General features: G+C 49.8%; 2 protein-coding genes and 2 long non-coding RNA genes across 4 annotated transcripts; 2 read left to right on the forward strand and 2 right to left on the reverse strand.

Moving 5' to 3' along the window:
- Window positions 1-30: 30 nt before the first annotated feature.
- TRUB2 (TruB pseudouridine synthase family member 2) lies at window positions 31-4,808 on the forward strand. Its single transcript, XM_076355117.1, has 8 exons — window positions 31-127; window positions 219-347; window positions 469-543; window positions 1,128-1,189; window positions 1,510-1,591; window positions 2,184-2,256; window positions 2,689-2,825; window positions 3,611-4,808. The coding sequence occupies exons 1-8, from the start codon at window positions 31-33 to the stop codon at window positions 3,898-3,900; spliced, it is 945 nt and encodes a 314-aa protein (XP_076211232.1). The 3' UTR covers window positions 3,901-4,808.
- On the reverse strand, window positions 3,703-5,423 carry LOC143168566 (uncharacterized). Its single transcript, XR_012996745.1, has 3 exons — window positions 5,209-5,423; window positions 4,875-4,951; window positions 3,703-3,765 (listed from the first exon to the last, which is right to left on the reverse strand). It is a non-coding gene; the product is annotated as an uncharacterized LOC143168566 (long non-coding RNA).
- Window positions 5,424-6,514: 1,091 nt separating this feature from the next.
- Window positions 6,515-10,493, reverse strand: SWI5 (SWI5 homologous recombination repair protein; the record flags this gene model as incomplete). The annotated part of the gene is made up of 5 exons (XM_076355777.1): window positions 6,515-7,250; window positions 7,717-7,811; window positions 9,563-9,684; window positions 10,223-10,271; window positions 10,399-10,493. Coding segments are annotated over 5 exons (426 nt in total), but the record flags the coding sequence as incomplete, so codon positions are not given.
- A 130-nt stretch (window positions 10,494-10,623) lies between these two features.
- On the forward strand, window positions 10,624-10,976 carry LOC143168792 (uncharacterized). Its single transcript, XR_012996780.1, has 2 exons — window positions 10,624-10,691; window positions 10,848-10,976. It is a non-coding gene; the product is annotated as an uncharacterized LOC143168792 (long non-coding RNA).
- The last annotated feature ends 118 nt before the right edge of the window (window positions 10,977-11,094 follow it).

Consider the following 11,094-nt stretch of genomic DNA (forward strand, 5'->3'; position numbering starts at 1 on the left):
GGCGGAGCGGAGCGGAGCGGGCAGCGCGGCATGGCGGCGGTGCCGGGCGGGCTCTTCGCCGTGTACAAGCCGGCGGGGGTGGCGTGGGGCCGCGTCCGTGAGGCGGTGGAGACGCGGCTGCTGCGCGGTGAGCGCGGCGGGGGCCGGCGGCGGGGACCCCCCCCCCCCACCCCGGGGGGCTGCCGGCCGCCTCTGACCGCTCCCCGCTTCTCTCGCAGAGCTGAACGCGGCGCCGGGGCGCGCCCCGCGGCAGCACGTCCGATTCCTGCCGGCCCCGGCCGGGGGCGACGGCGGGGCGACGGGTCTGGTGGCCGTGAGGGTGCCGGTGCTGGCCGACCACCCCCTCGGTAAGGGCCGCCGCGGGGCCTCGGCCGGCGGGGGGGGGGGGGGGTGGCGCGGCGGGAGCCCCGGGGTGGCGGAGCCCGGGGCGGGCGCTGCCGACCGGCCCCGACGCTGTCTCCGTTGCAGTGCGAGGCCCGCGGTTCAGGCGGCTGAAGATCGGAGCGGGTCACCGGCTGGACGTGAAGGCCTCGGGAGTCTTCGGTGGGTCTCGTCCCGGAGCGGGACCGCATCCCGCCGGCTGCGAGGTGATGGGTTTCCGCGTGGGGAAGAAGCAGTGAACGCTCAGCCATTACACAGCGGCAGCCCCCGCGTCTCACAGCCCGGCTGGGAGTATAAATGCTAAAACACAGAAGAAACGATCCAACAAGGCACCGGCCATGCCAGGAGACGGGAGCGACCCCTTACCCCTGGCACACAGGGCTTTGCTGTGAGACACCAGGCTCCTGCCTGTGACACCGTCAGTGAACTGCCACGTAACCCCCCCCGTCTCCGCTCCACCACCTGAATTGGCTTCGCTGTGGCCGGCATCGCTAAGCATTTGCCCTGACAAGTACCCAGGTGGAAAGTTCTGGGGAAATCCAAGAGCCCTAGTTACAGCCTTACAGTTTTAATGACAGGCAATAATTTGGGGGTCTAATTGCACTGCTCAGACATCACTTCTAAGGAGATAGGGCCCTTGTCCGGGGGGGGGGAGAAAAGTACGGTGTGTGTGCAGCGCTGTGTAAACGCACGTCAGTAACCTTCCGTGTGGCTGAATAACAGGTTCCCCGTCTTCTGTGTTTCAGTACTTGGCATAGGCCACGGGAACAAGCTGCTCACTGATCTGTACAACTGCCACCTGACCAAGGTAGGTGATGGCTCTGAAGGGCCTCAGAACATCTGAGCGCAACCTCACACTCGACTCCTGCCCCGGTGCCCCGGACTGGCCTTGTGGCGGTGATTCTGCTTTTGAGTCTCAAACCCACCAATGCTTCTGAGAGCTTTTCAGGGTCCAGAATTCATCCTTCACGTGAGCGTCCACACGTGGCCGTGTGAGCAGAGGAGGCTGCTGTCTTTTTGTGCAACATCCTCATAGCCTGTACTTCCTAGCAGCTGCACGGCAGAATATTGCTACTCAATTGCTTGGAGTATTTCTTTAATAAATTGCACTCTTTGCCCTTCTTCAAGGTTTATACTGTCGGTGGGCTGTTTGGTAAAGCCACTGATGACTTCTCAGACACAGGGAAGCTAGTAGAGAAGACAACATTTGGTAAGAAACAAAATTGATGTGTTTTTTAAAAAAACAGACCACCAAACAAATAGCATTTTAACTGCAAAGCATTTAACCTGGTACGTTGCACAAAGATAAAAGGTATGCCTTAAATGCTTTCTAGTTTTTATTTGTACATGCAGCCCACGCGCAGTCCTGACATCACAGTCCGGTGCTAAATACAACCACAATATACAGAAGGCCGGTATGAGTCCTGATCACAGTGGTCGCTACTGGATTGGGTGGGACCCAGATCTCTCCATAAATCATACCTAGAGACAGCGGTTAGAAGCTTTCCTCGAATGAAACTCTTCAAACACCCAATAAGAGGAACTGGAGCCAACATCCCAAAATCAATTAAGCAGAATGATTCTTCCCTTTGTAGTCCAGCGCTGTGCTGCTCTGTGCATTACCACGGTACAGCCAGGAGAAGTGACTCTGCTAAAGCCACCTCGGCGGTTCCCATCAGCCCGTTTCGATGCGACTGCCTGCCAAAGGGACAGTAATACCCTGATGGCACATTTCAGACTGCTGTCTCTTTCCAGTTTCTGGATGGATAATTGAGCCTTTGTTTCTACCTTAATATTTGCAGATCATATCACAAGGGAGAAGCTGGAACGGATTCTCGCTGTCATTCAAGGAACAAATCATAAGGCCCTGCTGATGTACGTATCCAGTGGGGAAATGCAGCTGACCTGATCTGACTGCCATTTGCTGGTCTAAAACAAATGAGATGATTCTGTTTGCCATAATCAAAGTCTTTAAAGGTTGGAGTGCTAGACAGGAACAGAGAGGAGTTACTCCGAGTGCTCTGTACTCTGGTGAGAGGTTGCAGTTAAGTGTCCTTCTTGTATCCTGAAATCTCCAGCTACATTAGGACCTACAAAAATATCTTGTAGACATGACCAAGTACCTCCCTCCCAAACTGCTACACTACTGACAGTATATATAGCATTAAAATGGATGCAAAGACTCAACACATAGCCAGTTTTAAGAATAAAAATTGCAGCTCTGCTTTATTGGGGGGGGACATATTTTGAATCCCATTGAAGAGAAGGACTAAGCGTCTGCTCTGCTCCTTTTTTTTCTTTTTCCAGGCATTCTAACATTGATATGAAAACACAAGAGGCATACGAGCTGGCTGTCAAAGGACTGATTCGCCCCATGGGAAAAAGCCCTCCGATAATCACAGCAATCCGATGCCTCCAGTTCGCACTTCCAGAATTCCAGCTAGGTAGGACTGGTACAAAAACTACTGGGGAAGTCTGAGTATATATTATGGCAAATAAGTCGGTAAACTTCAGTTTCTTATTCGTGATTTAATGCAAAATGAGTTGATGGGAATTTTGTATCAATTTGTAACTGGTAATCCCGGCAGAAAATGTAATGATTTGTAGTTTCCAAAGTCACAAAAGCATCTCCGTGTTAGATGAATTCTTTAGTGCGGTGGAAAGCTTTTTTGGTAGGGCAAGATCTGGAACCCTCACAGCACTGAAGCTGCTATAGTAAATCAAGCCAGCTTGTGCACCTAGCTCACAGGTTTTTCCCTGCCAGTTCCACATCTAAGACCGAGGCAAAAAAATTTGCATAGTGAATACCTACGGGGCAAAATTCTTCCTTATTCCAATGTTTCAGTGTAATGCAGTTCAGTGTGGTTGGGTTGGTTTTGTTTTTTTCTTTTAAAGCGTGGTTTGCTTTCCTGCAACCAGTCTCCTACTCCTCACAAATTATTTGTCTCATTAAAAAGCTACCTTTTCTTATCACCCTTTGAAATACCTAAATTTCTACATTACTCCCCTGTATCTATGGGTTTGTTTTCTAAAACATTCACTTTGGGAGGTGCTAGGACACCCTGGAGTATTCCAGAAAATCATAATCCACCCGTGCTGTATCTTAAATAGTCTCTTCTACCAAACCAGTTCTTTCAGCATAAGTGTGAGCGATGTCTGGATTTACAGACAAGGTCTGCGTTTGCGTCAATGCTTTGTTTCTTCTGACGGACTCTCTCTGTCCTTCTAGAAATCCATTGCTTGCATGAGACTCAGCAGTACCTCCGAAAAATAGTTCATGAGATTGGTCTGGAGCTGAAATCATCTGCCGTGTGCACACAAGTGCGAAGAATACGCGATGGTGTTTTCACACTGGATGATGCCCTTCTGAGAACCCAGTGGAACCTGCAGAGTATACAGAACGCAATTTGGGACTGTCAGCTTAAAGTGAAAACAGAGTTAGAGAAAACACTAGGCCATCAGGATGAAAGTCGTCTTCATGAGACGGACGCTGCGATGGCCCACGCTGCAGACAGCTGAGTGAGTGCTACGGAGGGAACGTCCACAGGCAATCTCTGTAGCACAATAACGCAGCTACATGCTGACAGCATGATGGACAGCAGAAGGAAAGAGGTTAATTGCAGTTCACTTCCACCCTTTCCTTGAGATGACTTTAATCAGAGAGGCATTTTTTTCAGTGACAGGCTGTATAATTTTTTTAAAAGCATCGCAAACAGTTCATTAACAGGAGTTAGCTGTGCCAAAATTCCTGTTGACTTTGGGAACATTAGGTTGCTAAGGGATATAAAAGCCCATCCCCAAATTGTTTAGCAGCAGGAAATACAGTGTCTTACAGAGATGTATTCCCTTGATTGCACGGATTTGTTTGTTCCTTGCAACTGGCAGCATAACTTATCTACTATATGGATTTTATTTTCCCTCTGTTGTCCTAGAGTATTTTCTTTCCATTAGCCCTGCTTTCAGACACGTAAGAGCTCAAAATCAGACTAAAAGAGGGACGTGCAGGAGAAAACACAGCTTGCACAGAGCAATGCAAGGAAATGGTTATATCCAGAGGAGGTGTGTGTGATGAGGAAAGAGGCTTGTAATAGGGACTGATGCATAAGGTGATACACAAGAAATAAAACTGAAAGTGACCTAAAGGGGAAGAGGCTGTTTCTTGGCTCAGTACTCATCTGTGAGTATGCTGACTCACTAAAAAAAGCATGCTGCTTTTTTTTTCTCCCCCCCCCCCGAGGAACCAAGGATGTTGAGGGGGTCTCTGGTATCCTGCTCTGCAGCAGCTCCATGCAGACAGCATGTACTGCCCTTCAGTGAAACTCTGTAAGCTCTGTAATACCACTTGTTATCTGTTAGCTCATTATAGCTGGGTCTGACTTGGCAGAAATACACTTTCTAAATTTAAATTAAAAATCTGAAGTTACGCTTGCCGTTCTTACACTCAGTATTTTTCCAGCTATACACATTGTTAGAGAGTTTGGAGATTTACTTACAGAAATCAGTAGAAGAGATTTGTTCTGTTCCTCCTCTGGATTTGGACAAAGGCCAGCACCTTGTATCCTCCAGACAGCTGTTAAGGTACAAGAAGTAACTCTGGGAGGAGCAGCAAGAGGGGCTGTGATGAAGTACCTAAGTGGCAGAGTTCAGCCCTGTCCTGAAGCACCCCAGGAGTCATTAACTTAAACCCTGGAATCTTTCAGTTGACCTGGGTTTCCCTGCGCTGCACGGAGCAGCCGGAACAGCAGCGGAGCAGAGCTGCCACCACGTGGCACGTTACCGTGCCAGCTGCGGAGCCGCAGGGACTCCCCAAGGGCAGTTTGCTCCTACCTCGGCCGGTTGGTTCTGCGTGCGTTCATCCTCCGTGGACAAGAGGCTGGGGTCAGGGCACCTTCCTCGGACAACTGTCTTGCGCTAACTGAAGTGTAAACCCATCGCCACAGAAGCATGAGTTCTGGAGCCGGGCAGAACACTTGCATGGCTGCAGCTGCAAGTTTTAATACCAGTGCTCCTACAAGGAGGAGAAGAAAACGGGGACTTCTCAGCCCTTAAATAACCTTCAGTAACTTTGGTAACGGAGTATACTTCATCCCGTGTGGCTTACGCCTAACGCAAACTGAAGGAATTTCTGTACATCCCATTGCAAAAAACATTTCCAGCTGCTTGTGCCATTGCCAGACTAACATTTTGGTTGGAACGCTCCAGGCTAAACCAGCTCTTTCACACAGAAAATACCAGCCAAAACAGCAACACGGGTTTTGAGAACAAAGTTAGCATTTCCCAGTTCTAGTCTTCTTGTGACTTTTTTCCTCCCCTTAAAACTACTCCAAAACACAGGAGATTTCCACACTTGGCAAGAGGGGTTTATGGTGGGGAGGCTATACCTGTAACTATACCCATGAGAGTCCATTCTTACATGGCCGCAGTAAATACCCTCCAGAGAAGCACAGCTGCACGTTAGCAGAGACTTACTTGAATGAATCACAGAATACACAGGCTTTGCCTGTCCCCCGTCTTCAGACCCCTCCCCGCAGCTTTTGTGGCAAAACAAGATACTTATTAGTGATGCTTCTGTGCCAGGTCCAGAACCAAGAGCGCAGAAACGATTATCTGTTCTCAGCAGCAGCCTTGTGACCGTTTTCTGGTTTCCAAGCGCTACGAGGACAGGGTCATTTGATTCAAATTTGGAAATAACGAGCAGACTGCAGCATGGGCCTGACTGGAGACCAGGGGGGAAACTTACTGGCAAGAAGGTCTTAGAAGTAGAAATGGGCAGAAGGACATCAAGCTTGAGTGAAAAAGGGACAATGGATCTGCAGTCAGCAGAGCACTTTATCACTTAGAACTGCACAAAGCAGCCAAATTTAGTCTGTACAGTCACCCTCAATCCTAACACCTGACTTTGAAACATTCATGCTCTCAACATAATTTTGTGTTTAGGACACTCACAGTGACTCTGCGTTCAGAAGAGAGTAAAGGTAATGCTGCACCTACCCATTACTTGGTAGTGCTGCCACACTGCCTCCATAAAAGCCTTCAGAGAACATTTGAATAATAGAAGTTATAGTTACCTCAGAATATAGTTTAAGAATTTGTTCCCAGGTTCATGCAATGTTTTATAGGCTTTTAAAGTGAATCACTGAGAAATGCGATAGCTGCTTTATTCAGACTGGACAGTTCAACACAACTTCACATTTTGTCATTTACTGCAGAAATGATACAAAACCTCTAGATACCAGAGCAGTTAAGTACAAAAACGCAGAACATCCAGACTTACCCAGATTTGATCATAAAACAAAACAAAACCCCCAAACCACCACAACTTCAGCCTTCTTCCCTCCTTACTCCTGAGGGTTTTTTCTTTTCTTTCAAAGCAGAAACTTTGCTTACACTGCACATTTGTACGCCCGCGCTTCCTCTATCCATTCAGTAGTAGCTGCTTCCACCTGCAGATTAGTGTATCCAAATAGCCCCTGGATGTTGTAGAGAAGCAAAGGCTCAATGGAAAGAGTCTTAATGTCAACCTGAATTAAAACCTTTCCAATAAAAAATAAAAAAACCTGTTGATCAGGTAGTAGACAAAATTATCCACAGTCCTACGTCCCTTTCCCACAAGCAGGAAACAGCTGACAGATTCAACAACTTTCACGTTCCAAAGCTTCTTAGAAATAAGGCTGTTAACCCACACTCTGTTGCAATACATACTTCCGAGGCCACCTTGTATCACTTCTAAACCGATATGACACCAAAACGTAACGGCCTGGTAACAGTCATTTTTGCAGGACGTGGCAGTCTTCAGGTTCAGTACTAGTCGCTTAGCTCCAGGTCGTATTCAGGGTAGAGCTGCTTTGTAGTAACCCCTCGGATAACAGCTAGAAAAGAAAGAAATACCATTGCTTTCATTAAACAAAGATCAGATCAGTCAGAAAAGTTGCGTTTTCCTCCCAGTGGCCCCTAACTATCCCATAGAGCCTCCCATAGCCGAGAAACCAAGCTAAGGTTTTGCAGCTATGCTCCCCACTTGTCTCAACACTTTTCTTTTTTTAAGCATATGAAGAACAAAACTGACAAAAATTAGTAAGACTTATCAAATGTTGGTAATCCATAACACAGACTAAAATACCAGTACATGACAATTATTTCACACGTTCAGCTCTACAAACATTCCAAGAAAATAACGACAGAAGCGTCTGTGCTTGCACAAGTGATTGGTAATACAAGCCCAGAATGGAACAATCTTTAAAACAAGCTCTGCCTTCATGGCGTAGTAGCTTCTCTCTCTCTGTCTATATGAAAACATTGACTAAGAAGTTCTTCAACAGCTTTCCCCTTCCTTACCCAGCTTGCCCAGCAGCATCTGTCCAGCATCTTTAATATCATTATACTCATGGAGCAGAGAGATGTGCTTCTCCAGTTCCTCCAGGCTGTAGCCTCTGTAACAATAAAACCAGAAAGGTCAAAAATGACACAGAGGGATTGCTGCTGCTGCTGCTGCTGCTGCATAGCGAGTGCTGCCACCACCGACCAAGCACAGCGAGGATATTTGAGATACCCAAGCCTGGCACATCAAAAGTGGAATCTGAAGGCAGCAAGTACAGTTGCTGCAAGTCAAGATGAAAGCTGCAAATGAGCAGATCCTCATTTTGAGTTTTTTTGCCACGTCAAGACTTATCAAAAAACCAATCCACCCGAATTCTCAGAATCAAGTAGAAACAGGAATAGGCTGTGGTGAATTCAATTTATATGTATCTCTAATCTACAGAAAAAAAAATTAAGAGGGTCTGTTTATCCTTAAGGATAAAACAAAAAAGCTTTTGGAACAGCCTTTGTTGTTTTACCATTTCCATTCTATGCACTACACGTTATCTTAGAAAATATCACTCCTTCGCAATGAATAATCCAGAGATTCCCTCTCTTTAAAAATCAAGCAGCAATTTTATCTCAAAACAGTTGCCAATAAGCAGCTGCCACAGTGTGTCATAAGAAACCACAATAAAACAGTTGCACTACCCTGGATGTGGCACCCGTCATGCCAAAGTGTTCTACAGGTGTGCTGGTTTGGCTTGGGGTAGAGTTAATTTTCTTCCCAGTAGCTGGTACGGGGCTGTGTTTTGGATTTGTGCTGAAAACAGTGTGGATAACCCAGGGATGTTTCTGTTATTGCTGAGCAGTGCTGACACAGAGTCAAGGCCTTTTCTGCCTCTCACCCCACCCCACCAGCGAGCAGGCTGGGGGGGCACAAGAAGCTGGGAGGGGACACAGCCGGGACAGCTGACCCCAGCTGACCAAAGGGATATCCCACGCTATATGGCATCATCTTCAGCGTATAAAGCTGGGGGAAGAAGAAGGAAGGGGGGTGGGGGGCGGTGTGTTCAGAGCGATGGCGTTTGTCTTCCTAAATAATCGTTATGTGTGATGGAGCCCTGCTGTCCTGGAGATGGCTGGACACCTGCCTGCCGATGGGAAGCAGTGAATGAATTCCTTGTTTTGCTTTGCTTGCGCACGCGGCTTTTACTTTACCTGTTAAACTGTCTTTATGTCAACCCACGAGTTTCCTCACTTTTACCCTTCCGATTCTCTCCCCCATCCCACCGGGGGGGAGTGAGTGAGCGGCTGGGTGGGGTTTACTTGCCAGCTGGGGTTAAACCACAACATCAGGCCACTTGCTCGCCTGGAAAACACCTCTGCTTCTTGAACACAAAGGTTTAACCCACTCGCCTCAGACACAAAACAAGTGAACACTCGATCAAGACGGAACAAAAAGGAAACAGTTTTATCTGGGACTGTATTTGGCAGGTCATACAAGTCATGATCTCAGTTTTAACTCTCATATGAACAAGCTCTTCTGGTAGCATGACACGTTGTAGTACCATGATGGTTAAAATTATTCGTTCCCAGTTTACACATAATTACCTCTGCAACATCTGGGGTAAAGTTAAAATCCTCTTATCCAAGCTCCTAGTAAAACTTGTTTTGCTTTACCAAATAAACCGGAAAGAATTCCCTCTTGTCTTTAACAGGTCCCATAACTCAAAACAACACTGTAATCAACATTGTATAGCACCATGATAAAAATGGCATCATAAGAGGTCAGCTTTTAGTTGTAATTCCTGGACCATATTTTGTTTTAAAAACAAAAACAATTGAGGCATCACAGTGAACACTGAGCTTGCCAAGGACATACTCAGACAATAATTGTGCAATTTCCTGGTCTAGAGCAAGGTCCTTCTGTTTCAGCTCTTTGATTTCATACCGCAGGGCTTCTTCATTGGCTCCATTAGGTTGGCAGGACCGTGGAGATGGGATCTGTAGAGCACAGAAGACGTTTAACGCTAACTCAGCCCTGGACAAGATGCTACAGTGCTGGAGGGCACTAATCAGAAAATACTCTTATGTGTCACTGGATAACAAGGGAGAAAAAAGAAAAGGAAAGAAATATCTCCTGGGCAGGGAGGGGGGGAAGCTCGGGTAAAATATTTTTCAGTTTGTGTAACGTCAGCCTGCTCCGTATCATATCCTACAGCATTTTGTAGATTTGCAGCCTAAAGTGAAAATAAAAAATAAAACTCGCCATTTGGCTTTGAAGGGAAGCTCCCGGGACGACGCAGTGCTGAACTGCGAGGCCGGCAGTTTCTCAGGCAACGAGCAACTTCACCCTCCAGGAAAACCCCTCCCTGCTGTGCCGGGCCGACCGAGCGGCTGCCGGGGGGCACCGCCCGCCGCCGGCCCCCTCCGCCGCCGGAGCAGGCCCCGGCCCCGGCCGGGAGAGGGCAGAGGCCGCTCCCGGGGGCAGCCGCCGCGCAGGGCCCACCTCCCCCCCACCCCGGCCCGGGCGGGGACTCACCGGCGACTTGAAGCCGGCAGTGCCGCTCCGCCGGCCGCCACCGGGAGTCCTGGCAAAGCAGAAGGGCGCCGCGTCAGAGGCCGGGAACCTCCGCGGCGGGGCCGGGCCGCCTCAGCGGGGGCACGGCCCGCGGCGCAGCGAGGGAGGGGAGGGGGCAGCGGGGAACAGGCTCCTACCTCCTCGGTGGAGGCGGGTGGCGGGGCGGGCCGCGGCCCGCGCTCGGCGGGACCCCCTCAGCCAGGGCTGCCGCCTCCCGCCGGACCGGCGCGGACTATGCCGCGGGGCACGCCGGGAGCTGTAGTCGCGCCGCCGCGGGGCACGCCGGGAGCTGTAGTCGCGCCGCCGCCTCGGGGCACGCCGGGGCGGGTAGTTTCCCCCCTGACGGGGCCCAGCCCTGGTTCCCGCGCCCGGCGCGGCGGACAGCGCTGGAGAACAAACTTCCCCGCGTGAAGCTGCAGGTGGCATTTAGGTGGGGCAGGGCATAATTATCCCAATTACCGCAGCCGAAGTGACGTCACTCAGTGCCTTCAAAAAATGCCTCGGGGCCACCTCAACCCTGGGGCTGCAGCCGGGACGGGGGCCCCGGGCGCCCGCGGGGTCACTCACACGATTATTATTTCTGTAGGGGAAAAGCCGCCACCGCTCAAGCCGCTGGCTGCCCCAGACGTCCTGCCTGGCCGGAGGAAGCGCTCGCTGGCGGGCCAGCGCAGCTCCTGGGCCTGTGGCCATACCCTTCGAAGGCCCCGGCCCCCGCTACCGAAACCTCGCCACGCAAACCCGGTACAGCTTCTTGGGCAGGCGCAGAAGGAGCCTCCTTCCCGCAGCTCTCCTGGCCTGGCTGACAAAGGTAAACGTGTCCCTGTGCAGTGCCA

Source organism: Aptenodytes patagonicus, chromosome 18 (assembly GCF_965638725.1).
Source record: "Aptenodytes patagonicus chromosome 18, bAptPat1.pri.cur, whole genome shotgun sequence".
In the NCBI taxonomy this organism is placed as follows: domain Eukaryota; kingdom Metazoa; phylum Chordata; class Aves; order Sphenisciformes; family Spheniscidae; genus Aptenodytes; species Aptenodytes patagonicus.